Source organism: Biomphalaria glabrata, chromosome 16 (assembly GCF_947242115.1).
Source record: "Biomphalaria glabrata chromosome 16, xgBioGlab47.1, whole genome shotgun sequence".
NCBI lineage: Eukaryota > Metazoa > Mollusca > Gastropoda > Planorbidae > Biomphalaria > Biomphalaria glabrata.
Genome location: NC_074726.1, coordinates 25,364,916 through 25,380,332, shown reverse-complemented (window position 1 = coordinate 25,380,332; position 15,417 = coordinate 25,364,916). Strand labels below are relative to the sequence as shown.

At 36.0% G+C, this 15,417-nt stretch overlaps 1 protein-coding gene across 1 annotated transcript; it reads left to right on the top strand.

Moving 5' to 3' along the window:
• The first annotated feature begins 1,425 nt into the window (after positions 1-1,425).
• On the top strand, positions 1,426-14,092 carry LOC106060311 (tryparedoxin-like). The gene is made up of 3 exons (XM_013218133.2): positions 1,426-1,632; positions 10,950-11,149; positions 12,115-14,092. The coding sequence occupies exons 1-3, from the start codon at positions 1,545-1,547 to the stop codon at positions 12,253-12,255; spliced, it is 429 nt and encodes a 142-aa protein (XP_013073587.1). The 5' UTR covers positions 1,426-1,544; the 3' UTR covers positions 12,256-14,092.
• Positions 14,093-15,417: the final 1,325 nt, after the last annotated feature.

The following is a 15,417-nucleotide window of genomic DNA, read 5'->3' as shown; positions in this document are numbered from 1 at the left end:
TTAAGGCGGTTGGTCGTTGTGCTGGCCACATGACACCCTCGCCACAGAATGACCGTTGTATTATCTGCCCTATAAATCACAAGTACTGAAAGTGTATCTTTATTTCAGGTTCAAAGTGGTGCAAGAACAATCTGCATATTCTGGGTGATGACTGGAACGATGCTACACATTGCTGTTTGGTAAGTGGCTACACATTGTCGATTGGTAAGTGGCTACACATTGATGTTTCTTAAGTGGCTACACATTGTCGATTGGTACGTAGGTGCACTTTGCTGTTTGGTAAGTGGCTACACATTGTCGATTGGTAAGTGGGTGCACTTTGCTGTTTGGTAAGTGGGTGCACATTGTCGATTGGTAAGTGGCTACACATTGCTGTTTGGTAAGTGGCTACACATTGCAGTTTGGTAAGTGGCTACACATTGTCGATTGGTAAGTGGGTGTACATTGTCGATTGATAAGTGGCTACACATTGCTGTTTGTTAAGTGGCTACACATTGTCGATTGGTAAGTGGGTGCACTTAGCTGTTTGGTAAGTAGCTACACATTGTCTATTGGTAAGTGGCTATACATTGCTGTTTGTTAAGTGGCTACACATTGTCGATTGGTAAGTGGGTGCACTTAGCTGTTTGGTAAGTAGCTACACATTGTCTATTGGTAAGTGGCTATACATTGCTGTTTGTTAAGTGGCTACACATTGTCGATTGGTAAGTGGCTACACATTGCTGTTTGGTAAGTGGCTACACATTGTCGATTGGTAAGTGGGTGTATATTGATGATTGGTAAGTGGCGACACATTGCTGATTGGTAAGTGTCTACACATTGTTGATTGGTAAGTGGGTTCACTTTGCTGTTTGGTAAGTGGCTACACATTGCTGATTGGTAAGTGACTGTGCATTGAAGATTGGCAAGTGGCTGCGCATTGCTGTGTAGTAAAAAGCAGACTTGCTTTTATGTTTCCTGTTTTAAATATATAAAATAAGTTAGAAAAAAAAAAGTTCAGATCAACCGATTTTCTATCCATCACTTAAAAATATTGCTAGTATGATAATAATAATTATCATTAGTAGTAATATATATTGTAAATTATCATAATTATAATTATAACCTGAATAATAAGTCCGAAGATTAAGTATGAGTGCAGTATTTCGCGTAGCAATGCATTTCTGTGATTTACAAATTTTGCTAGTGGTATACATGATTAAAATTTAATTTAAACTTAGTATTGATATTGTTTTTTCTTATAATTAAACACAAATTAAAACTTTTTTTTTCCCAAGGAAAAAACAAACAATAATGATTGTAGTTTTCTTATCTCAGTTGGCATTCGTTCTGTTACATATTTAGATCTGCAATTGCTATTGGCCAATCTAAATATAGCATGTCACGTCAAGTCACGTGGTGTTTGTTTGATAACTACGCGAGACGTAGTTTATAAACACCGGCACCGAGGATACATCGAGGCTTTTTTTTAGTAGGTCAGATTGCAACACGTCACACTATATTTTGGTTTTTCTATTCACTGATACAACAATTTAGTCAAAAAGATGGCTTTGGTAGGAATTCTTGGCAAAAAAGTCTTGCGAAAATCAGATGCTGTAGATGTAACCACCTTGTCTGAAAATGATGTTGTGGGTAAGTAACTAATTATATTAATAGTACATATTGACTTATAATTATAATCATCTCAAAATAAAATAATCTTATAAGGATATTAGATTTAGACTCATGATCTACACACAACAATCTACAACAGCACACCCCTGGCCTTGGCTGACACGGTGCCGGTAAGGCTATCTAGATTAGATTAAATCCTGTGTTTCTCTGGGTTCACAACTATTAACTGTAAATTGGCAGATTTCGTGTTCAAGTGGTAGTTCTATCATATCTAATATTCCGTGGTTAAAGAATAGCCAAACCTCCAAGGTCCAATGTTACATTTATTGACACTTTGGGTGTGTGACTGATTTCATTATTATTGACATTTCTTTTTGAGTTACATGCACATCCTATAATTAAATATAGATTTCTAGGACTCTAGGTCTAGATAAAGACTTCTGAAGTCCACAATCTAATTTAATTCTAGATCTAGTGATTAGTGTTAGGCATTCTTACTCAACTTACTGTCCATACAATAAAAGTGTGAACATATTAAAAACATAATCTAGATCTACACAAACTCATAAGCGGCCCTAAGGGTAAGCCTTACTCAAACATTTTGGTACACATAAACTCTTATCCCAACCACATTCACATTTAAGGATAATCCACATCCAAAATAACTGTTGAATAAAACCCAACTGTTTGTTTTTTTATCTTGTTCAAGAAATAAATTATATGCATGTGCATAAAGTTTGATTTCAGAAAAGTACAGCTAAGGTGGTGCGTACTTTTAGCTTCAAAGATCTAAATATAATGGACGGACAGACAGCACAAAATCATTAGCCTCTTTTAAAAGGTTAAAAGTTCCCTAATTAAAGCTTAACTTAACAGATAGTTTAGACTCAGTCAGATAACAATAAGAAGAATTTTTTTTTCTCACAGTAAAGATGCAATGTATGAGTGTTGCGTCTCTATAATAGTCATCTCTCAGACATTTAACTCTTTCCCTCCTAATAAACAATACCATCGTTGATTTTACCCCTTTAAATTCTATTAATTTTGTATTTTATAAACTTTAATTTTGTGTTTTATAAAATAAGCATGCATTCTCCTATTATTCTATACCAAAAGTAACATTTTCTGATTTTAAAAAAATGTAATTGAAGTTTTATCATAACAGGGTAGAATGTACAAATGTGAAAAAATAACAATTCTGTCAGAAGTCACAACGTAGGGAAATGATTGCGGAGATAAAGAGTTAATTTGCTATGTATAAAGTTGATTGAAATTAATCTCATTGCATTTGGGTTTCACAATATATCCTTAAAGAACTTGTTTTTTTGGTTTTGTTTTTTTTAATATCCGTTTCGTTCCTTCATATTTCTTACACTTGAGTTGTTTTCAACTTACAGCAACAATGAAATATTTTTTAGCATAATTATATTATTGAACAAGGGAAAGAAATTGCACTTGACCAAAGTGGTGGTAAAAGCTAAATGAGTCCCCTTTATAGGTCGCCACTGTAAAGTAAGTTTGAATCAAACAATTGATTACTATACAAAGTTCTATTTTCATACACACCTCACTAGCAGAGTGGTTAGAATGTCAGCTTGAAGAGGCTTGAGTCATTAATTCGAATTCAGGTCATTTCCCCCCTCCTTTTTTTTTTTATTATAAATGCTTTTATAAAACAATTATGGTAAAATTCACCAAGATATCTCTTATAGCTTATGAGAAAGCTAAAAGCATGAAATAATACTAAACAAAAAACAATCTTTTAAAATGTTTCTAATTGCACAGATTTATTGTTGTTTGCCTAGATCTATTACAAAATTACATGACTGATCCAAACTAATTGATACAATTACACTTTGTATAAGATTTTATTTTTTTTTTGTTTTTTTTTTAAAGTCTATTTTATGTTTTTCTTTTTCTTTAATATATCTTAGTATACTTTTCAGTCTCAGTGTTGTCTTTGGCTTCATAAAATGTACTTGAATGCCACATAGCTATGATAAGCCCTATCAATAAAGTGTAGTACATAGTTACATCCTCTTGTGAAGTGAACATGTTTTTGTCTTTGATATACATTATATCAGTATGTGGTTAAAACAAAAAATATAACGGGAACAGGATTTCTCTAAGTTGCTGGGTCAGAAAAAAAAAAGGGTGAATGTCATCTTTGTGTTTTCTGTTTTTCAAGAAACCTGTTAAATCTATAAATAGATATGAATCAGCATAAATTAAAGGAACCTTCGTTTTTTTCCCTTCCGACCCCCTCCTTTGTTGTTGTTTTTTTTTTATCATCATGTTATTTGATTCGTTTTTTGGGCTTTTTTTTTTATAATAATGACGAAATTGGCACCAGCTCAGGTAATAATTTCTGGAAAATGTATCTTTAGGCCCTATTTATAACCTTATCAGCTCAGAATCAACTGTACCATGTCCACCCCCTCCCTCTTTTTACTCTCTCCCTGTGTCTGTCTGTGTAGAATTTATTCGTTGGTTTGTTGGTTTTTGTTTTCCACCTATAGCTTTTTTTTTTCCTGGGAACTTTAGTCTTATAATTTCACTTAACTATATAAACTGTAGACTATCTTTGGGGCGTTAGTTAAAAACTCTACCTGGGTTGAACAACTTTAAGAAAATCTGTGTGTGCCGGTATCTCAAAAATGGTTCCCGGTCACTTCATCCTCGGTCACTTCATCCCCGGTCACTTCATCCCCGGTCATTTCATCCCCGGTCACTTCATCCCCGGTCACTTCATCCTCGGTCATTTCATCCCCTGGTCATTTCATCCCCTGGTCACTTCATCCCCCGGTCACTTCATCCCCCGGTCATTTCATCCCCAATTAAATATTTTATTTATAAATATGATTATGTAGAATGCTTTCTTTTTTACATTTTATGACATATTACTAATGCGTTTATAGTGTTTCCTCTTCCACTTTGTATTCTTAATGAGAAATCTAATATTATATGGTAAATCTGGATGTGTACTTATCTATAGCGTAATGATTAAAGGCCAAGGTGTAGTGCAAGTAGTGGGGATCTTTTGAGAGATAGAAGTGCGATTAGAATAATTATGACCGTGCCGCTGATAACTTATCATCAATGGCCAATGTGTAGTGCAAGTAGTGGGGATCTTTTGATAGATAGAAGTGCGATTAGAATAATTATGACCGTGCCGCTGATAACTTATCATCAAAGGCCAATGTGTGGTGCAAGTAGTGGAAATCTTTTGAGAGATAGAAGTGCGATTACAATAATTATGACCGTGCCGCTGATAACTTATAATCAAAGGTCAAGCTGTGGTGAAAATACGACCATGTTTCACTTTATTTGATTTTTCAATCGCTCTTTCTTGAAAATGGGCGAGTCATTTTTAGCCTTGTAATAAAGTTTTATTTTTTTCTAATAAAGGCGGTCTTCCTTATAAACATTAAAGTTACAAATTGTGTTATAGGACTTTATTTCTATCGATATTTCATTTCTACATGTAAATGTAAGTATGTATTTTGTTTATTGATATTCATTTTAGATATCGAAACTGGTGGGGGGCCTCTAGTTCTGAGAACATACCCGTCATGATGAGGTTCCTATATCCTTAAAATTAATTGTTTGAGTGCTTATTGGAAATAATCTTGCATGTATATTTAGGGTGTGATTCTCTCTCTCTCTCTCTCTTTCTCTCTCTCTGTCATTTAAATAAAAAAGGGATACATTAAATATTGCTTATTTAATGCTTTTTAAAATTACAATTTGTTAGATAAAATTATCAGATGATGAAAATATCAGGGGATGAAGTGACCGGGGATGAAATGACCGGGGGATGAAGTGACCAGGGGATGAAATGACCGGGGGATGAAGTGACCGGGGGATGAAGTGACCAGGGGATGAAATGACCAGGGGATGAAATGACCGGGGATGAAGTGACCGGGGATGAAGTGACCGGGGATGAAATGACCGGGGATGAAGTGACCGGGGATGAAGTGACCGGTCACCCTCAAAAATGCTTCTCTAACGATTTCCTTACAAATTTGACAATTTCTGTAGACCTATATCTTTATGAAATAGAAAATAGATACCTAATGGACACACGGTGGATTCTAAGATACGGACGTTTTTTTGACAAAAAAGATTAAAATAGAAGGGTTTTGACAAAAAAGATTAAAATAGAAGGGTTTTGACAAAAAAGATTAAAATAGAAGGGTTTTGACAAAAAAAGATTAAAATAGAAGGGTTTTGACAAAAAAGATTAAAATAGAAGGGTTTTGACAAAAAAAGATTGAAATAGAAGGGTTTTGACAAAAAAAGATTAAAATAGAAGGGTTTTGACAAAAAAGATTGAAATAGAAGGGTTTTGACAAAAAAGATTAAAATAGAAGGGTTTTGACAAAAAAAGATTAAAATAGAAGGGTTTTGACAAAAAAGATTGAAATAGAAGGGTTTTGACAAAAAAGATTAAAATAGAAGGGTTTTGACAAACAAAGATTAAAATAGAAGGGTTTTGACAAAAAAAGATTGAAATAGAAGGGTTTTGACAAAAAAGATTAAAATAGAAGGGTTTTGACAAAAAAAGATTGAAATAGAAGGGTTTTGACAAAAAAAGATTGAAATAGAAGGGTTTTGACAAAAAAGATTGAAATAGAAGGGTTTAAAATGTTTCGTTTGTGAATGTGGAGCAAGAGACCCACTTATGTCTTATAGTTCCTCCCTCCTCCATTGTACTTCACCTCTGACACGTTTTCAGTCCTCTTGTGTCTCATAGTCTTCCAAGTCCACGGGTCAACGCTTTCATAAATCGCGGCTGCCAGTTCAGTTTCTAGAAGTCTCTGTGACACCATCTTGTGCTTAGGGCCTGTTACGCGTGGGCTGAATCTTTGATGCGCTAGTCAAGCGATTACTTTAGAACAGTGGTTCCCCAACCTCCATTGTGTTCTTTGGTTCTACAGCCGCACTTGTATGTGACCTTGATCTTGACGTAGCCTACTAGTCCAAACTCGCTTTGGATTAGTGACTCCCAAGCCCTCGCTGTATTATTTGGTACTAACTAGTGCTTACATCGTTCATATGCTGTAAACAATCTAAAGGTTGTTGGTCAGTACGGTGTTGTTGACTGTCGTAGAGTAAGGAGACGGTCTACTGTCGACGTCGGTAATAAACAAAAACCGGAATGCCTTCTAAAAGAAGACGCTTCTTGATAGCTCCAAGATCAAGTCTCTTGCGTAACTATCTTAATTTCCGTTCTCTATTTTTATATTTAGTCACGTGACTACTCGTTTCCCCATGTCTATTAATATTTTATGCACCAACTACCTCACCCTAAGAACGATGTTAGTTAACAATCATAAAGGAATGGCTCAACCAATAGGTATCGGAACTACAAAGCAGAGCTATCTATGTTCAAAGAAATGACCAAGCCAAACAAACTGGACAATTACTAACTTTCTCCCCCGCAAAGAGCAATCTACAACCTTCCGACTAAGAACAGGACACACACCTTTAAATTACCATCTTAACCAAATAAATCCCACACACCTACCCCTCACCCTTATGAAACTGTAAGCAACATCCTCTTTGAAGGTGCCATCTTAATCCACCTTAGGCAGACCCTACTACCACTACAGTCCAACATAACCAACACCCTGTACGGCAGTGCTGAACAACTGAAGAAAACGGCACACTATTTTTCCTTAGCACATTCTGCAAAAGAGCTGACAGCTGGCAAAAAGAACGTGATGATTGCACCAACCCTCTCATCGGCCTCCTTCATTCCTAGAACGACTATGGTTCATCTCGCACACTTCCTCTTGTGACTGTGGAGAAGTGAGATGAAAGCCTGGGCATTGTTTATGGTCGGAACGTTGTCGCCCACACAGCAGTTCCCCCCTCTCCGCGCAGCTGATGTGACCAAAGGAACGGAATATCCGATACAGTTTGGGATCAGTAGCGCCGCAGGCTCTGCCAGGTTGTAGCACGGTGTGCCACAATCTGCCTAAGAGTCACCAGCTCCTGATTTTTCCCAGGGTTGTCTCCCGAAGCCTTTCCCGCGTTTGGGTACAGCCGCAAGGCAGCGGAGGTTTGGATTCAGAGTTTTCCTTCTCCTAGATGGGTAGCCAACCAAGGCTAACGAGCCCCTCCTGCCCGAAGCTTACTGGTTTAGGTGCAAGTTGCTCGCCTTTGCCCCTTCTCCTGTCTGTGGTAATGGTTCCGCCAGGCTCAGTATCTGAACGACTCTTGAAGGCCATGAGTTGGATTGGTTGTCAGAGGCTGTTTGAGACGCATGCTATTGGAAGCATTTTATAGGTAATGATGGGCTTAAGACCATTACCACTTCCGGCGTTAACAACCTTGCGGAACTTTAACAACCTTGCACCAACCCTCTAAGACTATATAAAATGTAGACTTGATCTTTGGGGCGCTAATAAAAAAAATTGCTTGTAGTTTGTAGTAATGGCCCCCCATTTAAAACACAAATGACTCGGGGTAGGCCTACTAAAAGATTGCGTGGATAAACTACAAAATCTAATCATCAGAAAAAAACAACTTTGCAGTGTCCCGGTTCGTTGATTGAGGGCCTCTACTTGAGATAATAACCACCTACACAGGTCATGATCTTGTTTGCTTTAATTCTCCGACGAGTGTACTCTACGCTTAGGTCATCACATCATCACTTGACTTACTATCAAATAAACGCCTGTCTTAAAAAGTGTTCCATGATATCTTGTGAATTACTGTACCATTGCAATGTTTTATAAGACACTTCTGACAATCTCACCCTACTAAAACCATTAACACTGTGAACTTAGGAGTATTGAGTGATTATATCTGAAGTCAGTGTTTATCTGCCTAGCATAGAATCAATATCGGAGGCGAAAAACCTTAGTCATAGGTCATATGAACTTTTGCATTACATTCCTGGTTGTATTTACAATGGCTAAACAGTGGTTCACAAATCACTGGAATGGGTGTCTAGCGAATTGAATTGTTGCTTTTGCCTCATTATGTTTAGCATTAATTGTTATTTTATTAAATGTGTTCTTGTGCGACAATAAGTTGAGAACCCCTGTAGCATAGAGGGATGGTTGTTAGATCTCAAGCGTTTATTTCGCTTATCGTACAAGAGACTTCATTTATAATTAAGATCAGTAATGCAATCATTGCTTGGTATCTTGACAGTATTTTTTTCTGGGTTAAATATGGTTAGTCTAAGTAGGGTTAATTGTTTTTAAAGGTGGTAACTCAAACGAAAAGGGGAGGGGGGGCAAGATGGCTTGATGTTGAGTTACAATGGATAATGTGTAGATGATTAAGACGACAAACACAAATAGCAGATGACAGATCTCCGTTCGCCTCCGCCTCAGAGAGCCCAGTTCTATCTCACTTCATAGCACAGTCCCTTCTGTCAATCCAGGTTATAGGGCACCCCCGCCGTACAATACCAACAGCACAACCCCTAGGATTGTTTCCGGTCCACGGCGACAGTCTTGCAAGTTACCAAGCAGGACGAAAGGCGTCTCTTTATCCCTCTTGTTGAACGCCCCAGACTTTCCCTTCTTGTCACTTTCATCTCATCTGTGCCCGTGGTTCCGTCTGGGGCACAGGCTACCAACCAGCTTCCCCCGGTTGATTCGGTTCTGTGCGAATGTCCCCGGGCCCTGTGACAGGGGCGTAGCCAGGAATTTTCCATCGTTTGGGGGACCGGGGGCTAGATCTCTTTTGGGGCCCCTGCATTTTGCGTAATATTTAATTTTTATTGTAAAAAAAACCACTCTTTTGGGGGCCCTCCGGGGGGGGGGGGATTTTCAAATTCTCCCCCCACCCAAGCTATGCCACTGCCCTGTGACTTGTCACTTTGGGTGGAAGGAATCCCCCCCCCCCTTTTTTTTTTCCAAAAACATTCCATTCTTGTCTAGAGTTTACTAGTGCGAAATGTCGTTCAGGCAGTGTCTGAGTTACATGGACATAACATAGTGATCTTCAGCGACTATCTCTCATGATGGTCATGCGGCTTTAAATCGTAGATCATCAGAATCTCTAAAACACATTTAAGTCAACATAGATCTATATGTAATTCAGGTTTACATAGTTTACAGATTGTGCTCCCTTGTCTACTGTTTGCTCTCTCACTATGGAAACACATAAGAGATAAACTGACCTCTGAACTTTGTCTATATGCACGGTGATGTTTTAACAAGATCTCTATTGAAAAAGTAGATGATCGATTTTTATAACAGCTGTTTAGTGAACCGCGACCATGGTAAGAACTCTGTCTAAATACGGCTCGCAGTTCGATGCTAACAAAGTCTTATAGATTATGTGGTCCATTGATTTTGTTTTTACTAGTGACTGAAATACCCCCTCCAAGTTAGGAGTGAATTATAAAACTTAAAGGCAATATTAATATGGCTTCTGCTGATAAGTTGTCACCGCCAATGACGTTTCTGGATAATTTGTGCAATCTTATGATTTTTTATTTATTTATTTATTATTTTGCTGGAAAGGAAAAGGGGGGGGGGGTGGACTATTGATGCTTTAATACAATGGTTCTCAAACATTTTTGAAGATCCGGGGACCCCTTTATGTAGTCAAGAATTACCCACGGACCCCTAAGTGAAAAAAACTACATAAATGCATAGATGATAGACACTAGTATCTAAGTTACAAATCTAAAAAAAAAAAATAATAAAAATATTTTGATGAGGGAGAAGTCATTGAAATTATAACTTTGGTTAAAATAGTTTAATATGATTTTTTGAGTGTAATTTAAGAGTGGCTCAATGTTAGTAAATAGCAACGACAAACTTACACTGGCAACTGTTTCTAGTCTGTTTGTTGTATTTGTTATGAGATTCATAGCGGCACTGAATCCACTTTCTACCAAATAAGTAGACAGGAAAGCAGTCCACAGTTCAGCTCAATGGAATTTTCATGATTAAACTAGACAATGTCAAGGACGCTACAAAAGCTACAAACAGAATAGTTTTAAAAATAGATTCTGCTGTGTTAAAAATTGTTCAAAAAATAATCATAGCAGAACCAAAAATAATCATAGCAGAACCAAAAATAATCATAGCAGAACCAAAAGCAAACAATAAAGAAAAAGCATAGCTTGTCAACACTTCTAAGGGCTTGGTGGCTCAATAGTAAAGCACTTGCTTTCTGAACCAAGGGGTCTCAGGTTTGAACCTTGGTGAAGACTGGGATTTTGAATTTAAGGATTTTTTTTTTAGAGCGCCCCTGGGTTAACCCGATTCTAACGGTTACTGAGCATTAATTGGGCATGGTCATTGTGCTGGCCACTCTTTCTTATCTTTTGCTCATCAACTGTATATTCGTATTTGCAGGCATCTATTTCTCTGCCCACTGGTGTCCTCCTTGCAGAGCTTTTACCCCAGTCTTGGTCGAGTACTACAACAAGCTGAGGAGTGCTGGGAAGAAGTTTGAGATTGTGTTCGTCAGCTCCGACAGAGATGAGGCCTCCTGTAAGGAATATTATGACAGCATGCCCTGGCTGCTGTTACCTTATGAAGAGAGAGACCTCAAGGTAAGACCCACTGATCTTAATCTTATTGTATATTCATATTTACTAGTAATCTTTCATATTAAAGAAAAACTTTTTTTTTTTGTATAATTTGGAAATATCTCTGCATCACTTTATATTTTCACACGAAAAGCTTATCATTGTATATTTTTTTTAATACTTTGATTTCTACAAAGTTTATATCAACTCTGAGTGTCTGGTCAAAATTTTTACACATTATTTCTTCCACGCCCATTTTTTGGATCAAGTTGAAATTTCGCACAATTATTTCTTGTACCTGACAAAACGGAAGAATCATTTTTTTGTTTAATTAACCAGTTAGTTAATAAGTGGTAATTTTAAAACTCTTGGTTTCCAAATCAGAGGTCTCAGGTTCAAATCTCAGCGAAGACTGGGATTTTGAATTTCAGGATTTTTCTGGTGCCCTGGTGTTCAGCCAACTTTAAAGGGTTCCTGACATTAGTTAGGGAAAGTAAAGGTGATTGTTTGTTGTGCTGGCTAAAATGTCACTATCGTTAACTGCCAACTAGAGTTACAGAGAACCTATAGATCACAGGCCAGAAAAAGTGGTGCTTTGCTCTTTCTACTTAGTAATAAAAACACGACCCTAGAAAATTGAATATCAGTTGTCTACCAGAAGTTTGGTGCTACAAGTCAACAACTGTCAACAACACACCAGATACACCAAAAAGTGTTGTTGTTGTTGTTTTAACAGATAACCAAAAAGTGTTGTTGTTTATTTTGTGGATTTGTCTCCATTTTATGACAATCTCCAATAATTAATTTTCTTATTTTTTGGCAAAAATTGCTCATCAAATCAAGAGACAAGTCTAACGTCCCTCTCACATCGTCAAGTTGACAATCATGATGCTATTGTATAAAACTGATGCACACAAAATATACTTCTTATAAAATTTTATATCTCATATTTTCTTCTTTTATTTATTTTTTTATTTATTTTTATATAGGAGGAGTTGGCCCAGAACTATGGGATACGAGGAATCCCTACCTTAGTTTTTGTTGATGCCAAAACTGGTGATACTATCTCTCTTGAGGGAAGACAAATTGTCAACACAGATACAGAAGGAGCCAATTTTCCATGGAAATAAATTCATTAATATTTATTTCTGTTCACTGTTTTTGTAATTTTGTTTGTTCTTTAGTCTTACGGGGTATTTCAGATAATTTTTTTTTCTTGTAGATTTTTCAAAATATTTGTAATACTTGACTTTGACACAGTTTTGTGATCATGCTATTTACTATTTCTTTCTCTTTAACATGAAATAAAATTTTATTAGAAGGGGCTAATGTATTTATTGAAATTTCTCAAACCACAATTTAATGTTGTTGTTTTGTCTCCATTTTTACCACATTTGTATATGAACTTCAACATACATTTAATGTTGTTTCTTCCAACAAGATTTGATAAGACACTTAAATCTGAACAAAAAGATATGGAATTTTTTTAAAGCTGTAAAACAACATAGAAATGGTTAATATTTTGTGTGTAGGTATGTGCCATAGTGTTTTATGTTTTCATTCATTCAAATATTAGTATGTTATGTAAGTAGTCAGTTATGTTACTATAAAGTCTACTAATTTTTTTTCTTACCATACTTATTTTGTAAATGTGCAATTACTTCTTTATTTTCAGCTTTTGTTGTTGTCTAATAATTATGCAAAGTGTTCAGGTCAGGTAGAAATGTTTCTATTTCTCAATGTTTTCTCCTAGGAGACTAAAACTCTTTGTTTTGTTAAACATACATTTTTTTTTAAAGATGTGTAGCTTCAAGATTGATAGATAAGTTTTGGTCTGTGAATATTTTTTAGATACAGTTCAGAAACATTTGTTTTCTTCCTTTTATTGCATAAACAGGAGAACACCATTTTATCAGATAAAAATTTCATATTCTGATACATTTACAACATAATCAGATGAACTATAGTATTAGTGAAATCCAAAAGGCTCTGTCATGTCTCATTTCATTTTGCATTGTATAGTTATTTATTTTGTAATTTTTTTACTCTTGGAGCTTTAATACTAACAGTGTTCTTAATCTAAAGAATGGAAAGGCCTAAATATAAAACAATCCATATTTAATATACTTTGTCATGTAAATTTTGTACTGCTAAAATATACAATCAAGTGAGGTCTTCTCTTGTTCAAACCACAATAATTTTACAACTCATTATGGACCAATTAGCAATTGTGATACCACATGTGATATTTTCTCTATTGCCATAGAACATTTTGTAACCATCTCATTAGCAGGCAATCTAATTATACAAATGTGATACATTCATTTTGAACACTTACTATTATACTGACTTAGTTACCGACTTGCAAAACATAATTCCAGTTTATCTTTAAGGAATTTTTTTCATAATGTTGTTAAATGTTATACTTAACCTAGTGAGGAAATTGTAACTTATTTAAATTGGCTTAGATCTGTTTCATATCTCAATGCTATAAATTTTAATTTTTATTTTTAAATGGGATTTAATGTTTTAGAATTAATAAACCTTTTTTTAAGGCTTGCTCATTAACAAGTATTTTCTTTTTTTTTATTTCCCCTATTTACAAAATCAACTAAATTTATTCACACAGAAAAGCAAAGTTAATAAAAATGACCATTCGAGACCAAACATTGAGAGACTAGAACTAGAGATTCTGACTGTTTTAGTAGCTTAGTGCGCCAACCATCTTTCTGCTACTTCATCCCATTGTTCGTTCATATTTTCTTTAGACCGACCCAAACACTTTGTTAAGTATGCAATTAATTTGGTTTAAGTCAAAGAAAATGTTTTATCAATCACAATTTAAAGGTATAGATATATTGGTGGTGTGTGTCAGGCAAAGAGCCACTTGAACCAGGGATCACTAAATATTTATATACCGGTATATATTTTGATTCTTCACTAATAAAATTCTTTAAAAAAAACTCATATCTTGTTCTTGTTTTCTACTTATAGATCTATCAAGAATCATCCTTCTTTGTCATTACTTATATCTTTGATTTGAAATCATCACATATTTTAAAATAGTAAGAAATCTGCAGCAGATAAATTTCTGACGACCTTCTTATCAAGTAAATTACAGGCTTTCTTCAAAACAAAAGATAATTATGTCCTATGCGTATCCTTGTGTAAACCTAGTCATGCATGTTAATAAGAGATTACTTTTCATGTCTGAGTATAGCAACCCGTACCATGCTTTAAGGACGTTAGGGGAGAAAGATCATTTCTACGAATTTGCCATAGGAATAAGAATTGTGTTTTTCTGGGTATTTTTTAAGCTTTTTTTTTATCAGTAAGTATTACAATGGAATTGTTATTATCAAAAATTATATCTGATGACTCAGGATTTAGCCTGAAATAGCAGAATTCATTGTTTAAGAAACGAAAAATAAAACTCTGTAGCCATATTACAAGGTCTACGGGGCTTGCAAAGACCTTCCTTCAGGGAACAGTACCAGGAAAAAAAGAAGAGGCAGACAGAGAAAGTGATAGGAAGACAACATAAAAGAATGGACGGTCCTGCCATTGAAAGAGGTTCTACCCAAGGCAAAAGACAGAAAGGAATGGAGAAAGACGGTTGACAAATCTTGTGTGGTACCCCAACGGTCCAACAAACTAAGGTAAAGGTCATCTTTAAGAAGAAATCTTGAAAAGATTGAACACACTAAGTTTGTAAATGTTTGTAAAATGTTTGACATGTTTCGGATGTTCCTTCAGAGTTGAAGATAGTTTACTTCCTAGTCCAAACCTCCCGCAGGACGACGGGGGATGGGAGCGGGCAGGTTTGAACCCTCGACCGTCGATAAATCCGAACGACAGTCCAGCGCGCAAACCGCACGACCAGGCAGCCATCTATATATCAAGCAATAATACTAACACTAATAGAAGGTAGGATTCGAAGATTTTACGGTATGCTGATGTATCCAAACACAGCTTGAATTTAATCTGTTGAAAATTGACACCAACAGTTGGGAAAATGAGTTACCGGATAGACTCCCCTTTCAATAAATAAAACTATAGTTTAAGTCGCCATATTCCACGAACGCAGCCCCGATGGGGTTTTGAGGTTTAAACCCACCTCAAAACACCCCTTTATTATTATTTTAGGCTAAAAACAACAGTCACCGAATTCCAAGAGCGTAGCCAAGAAGGTTTTTGGGATTAAAACCTCCATCCAAACCTCAAAACCCCCGCGAGCGATTGATTGTTTCTCGTGGCGCCGTGAGTGTCGGTGTTTTGGGGACGCAAAGAGC

Coding starts and splice junctions, on each gene's coding strand:
- LOC106060311 (XM_013218133.2), top strand. CDS start 1,545: ATGGCTTTGGTAGGAATTCTTGGCAAAAAAGTCTTGCGAAAATCAGAT. Junction 1,633..10,949: donor GTCTGAAAATGATGTTGTGG/GTAAGTAACTAA, acceptor TCGTATTTGCAG/GCATCTATTTCTCTGCCCAC. Junction 11,150..12,114: donor ATGAAGAGAGAGACCTCAAG/GTAAGACCCACT, acceptor ATTTTTATATAG/GAGGAGTTGGCCCAGAACTA.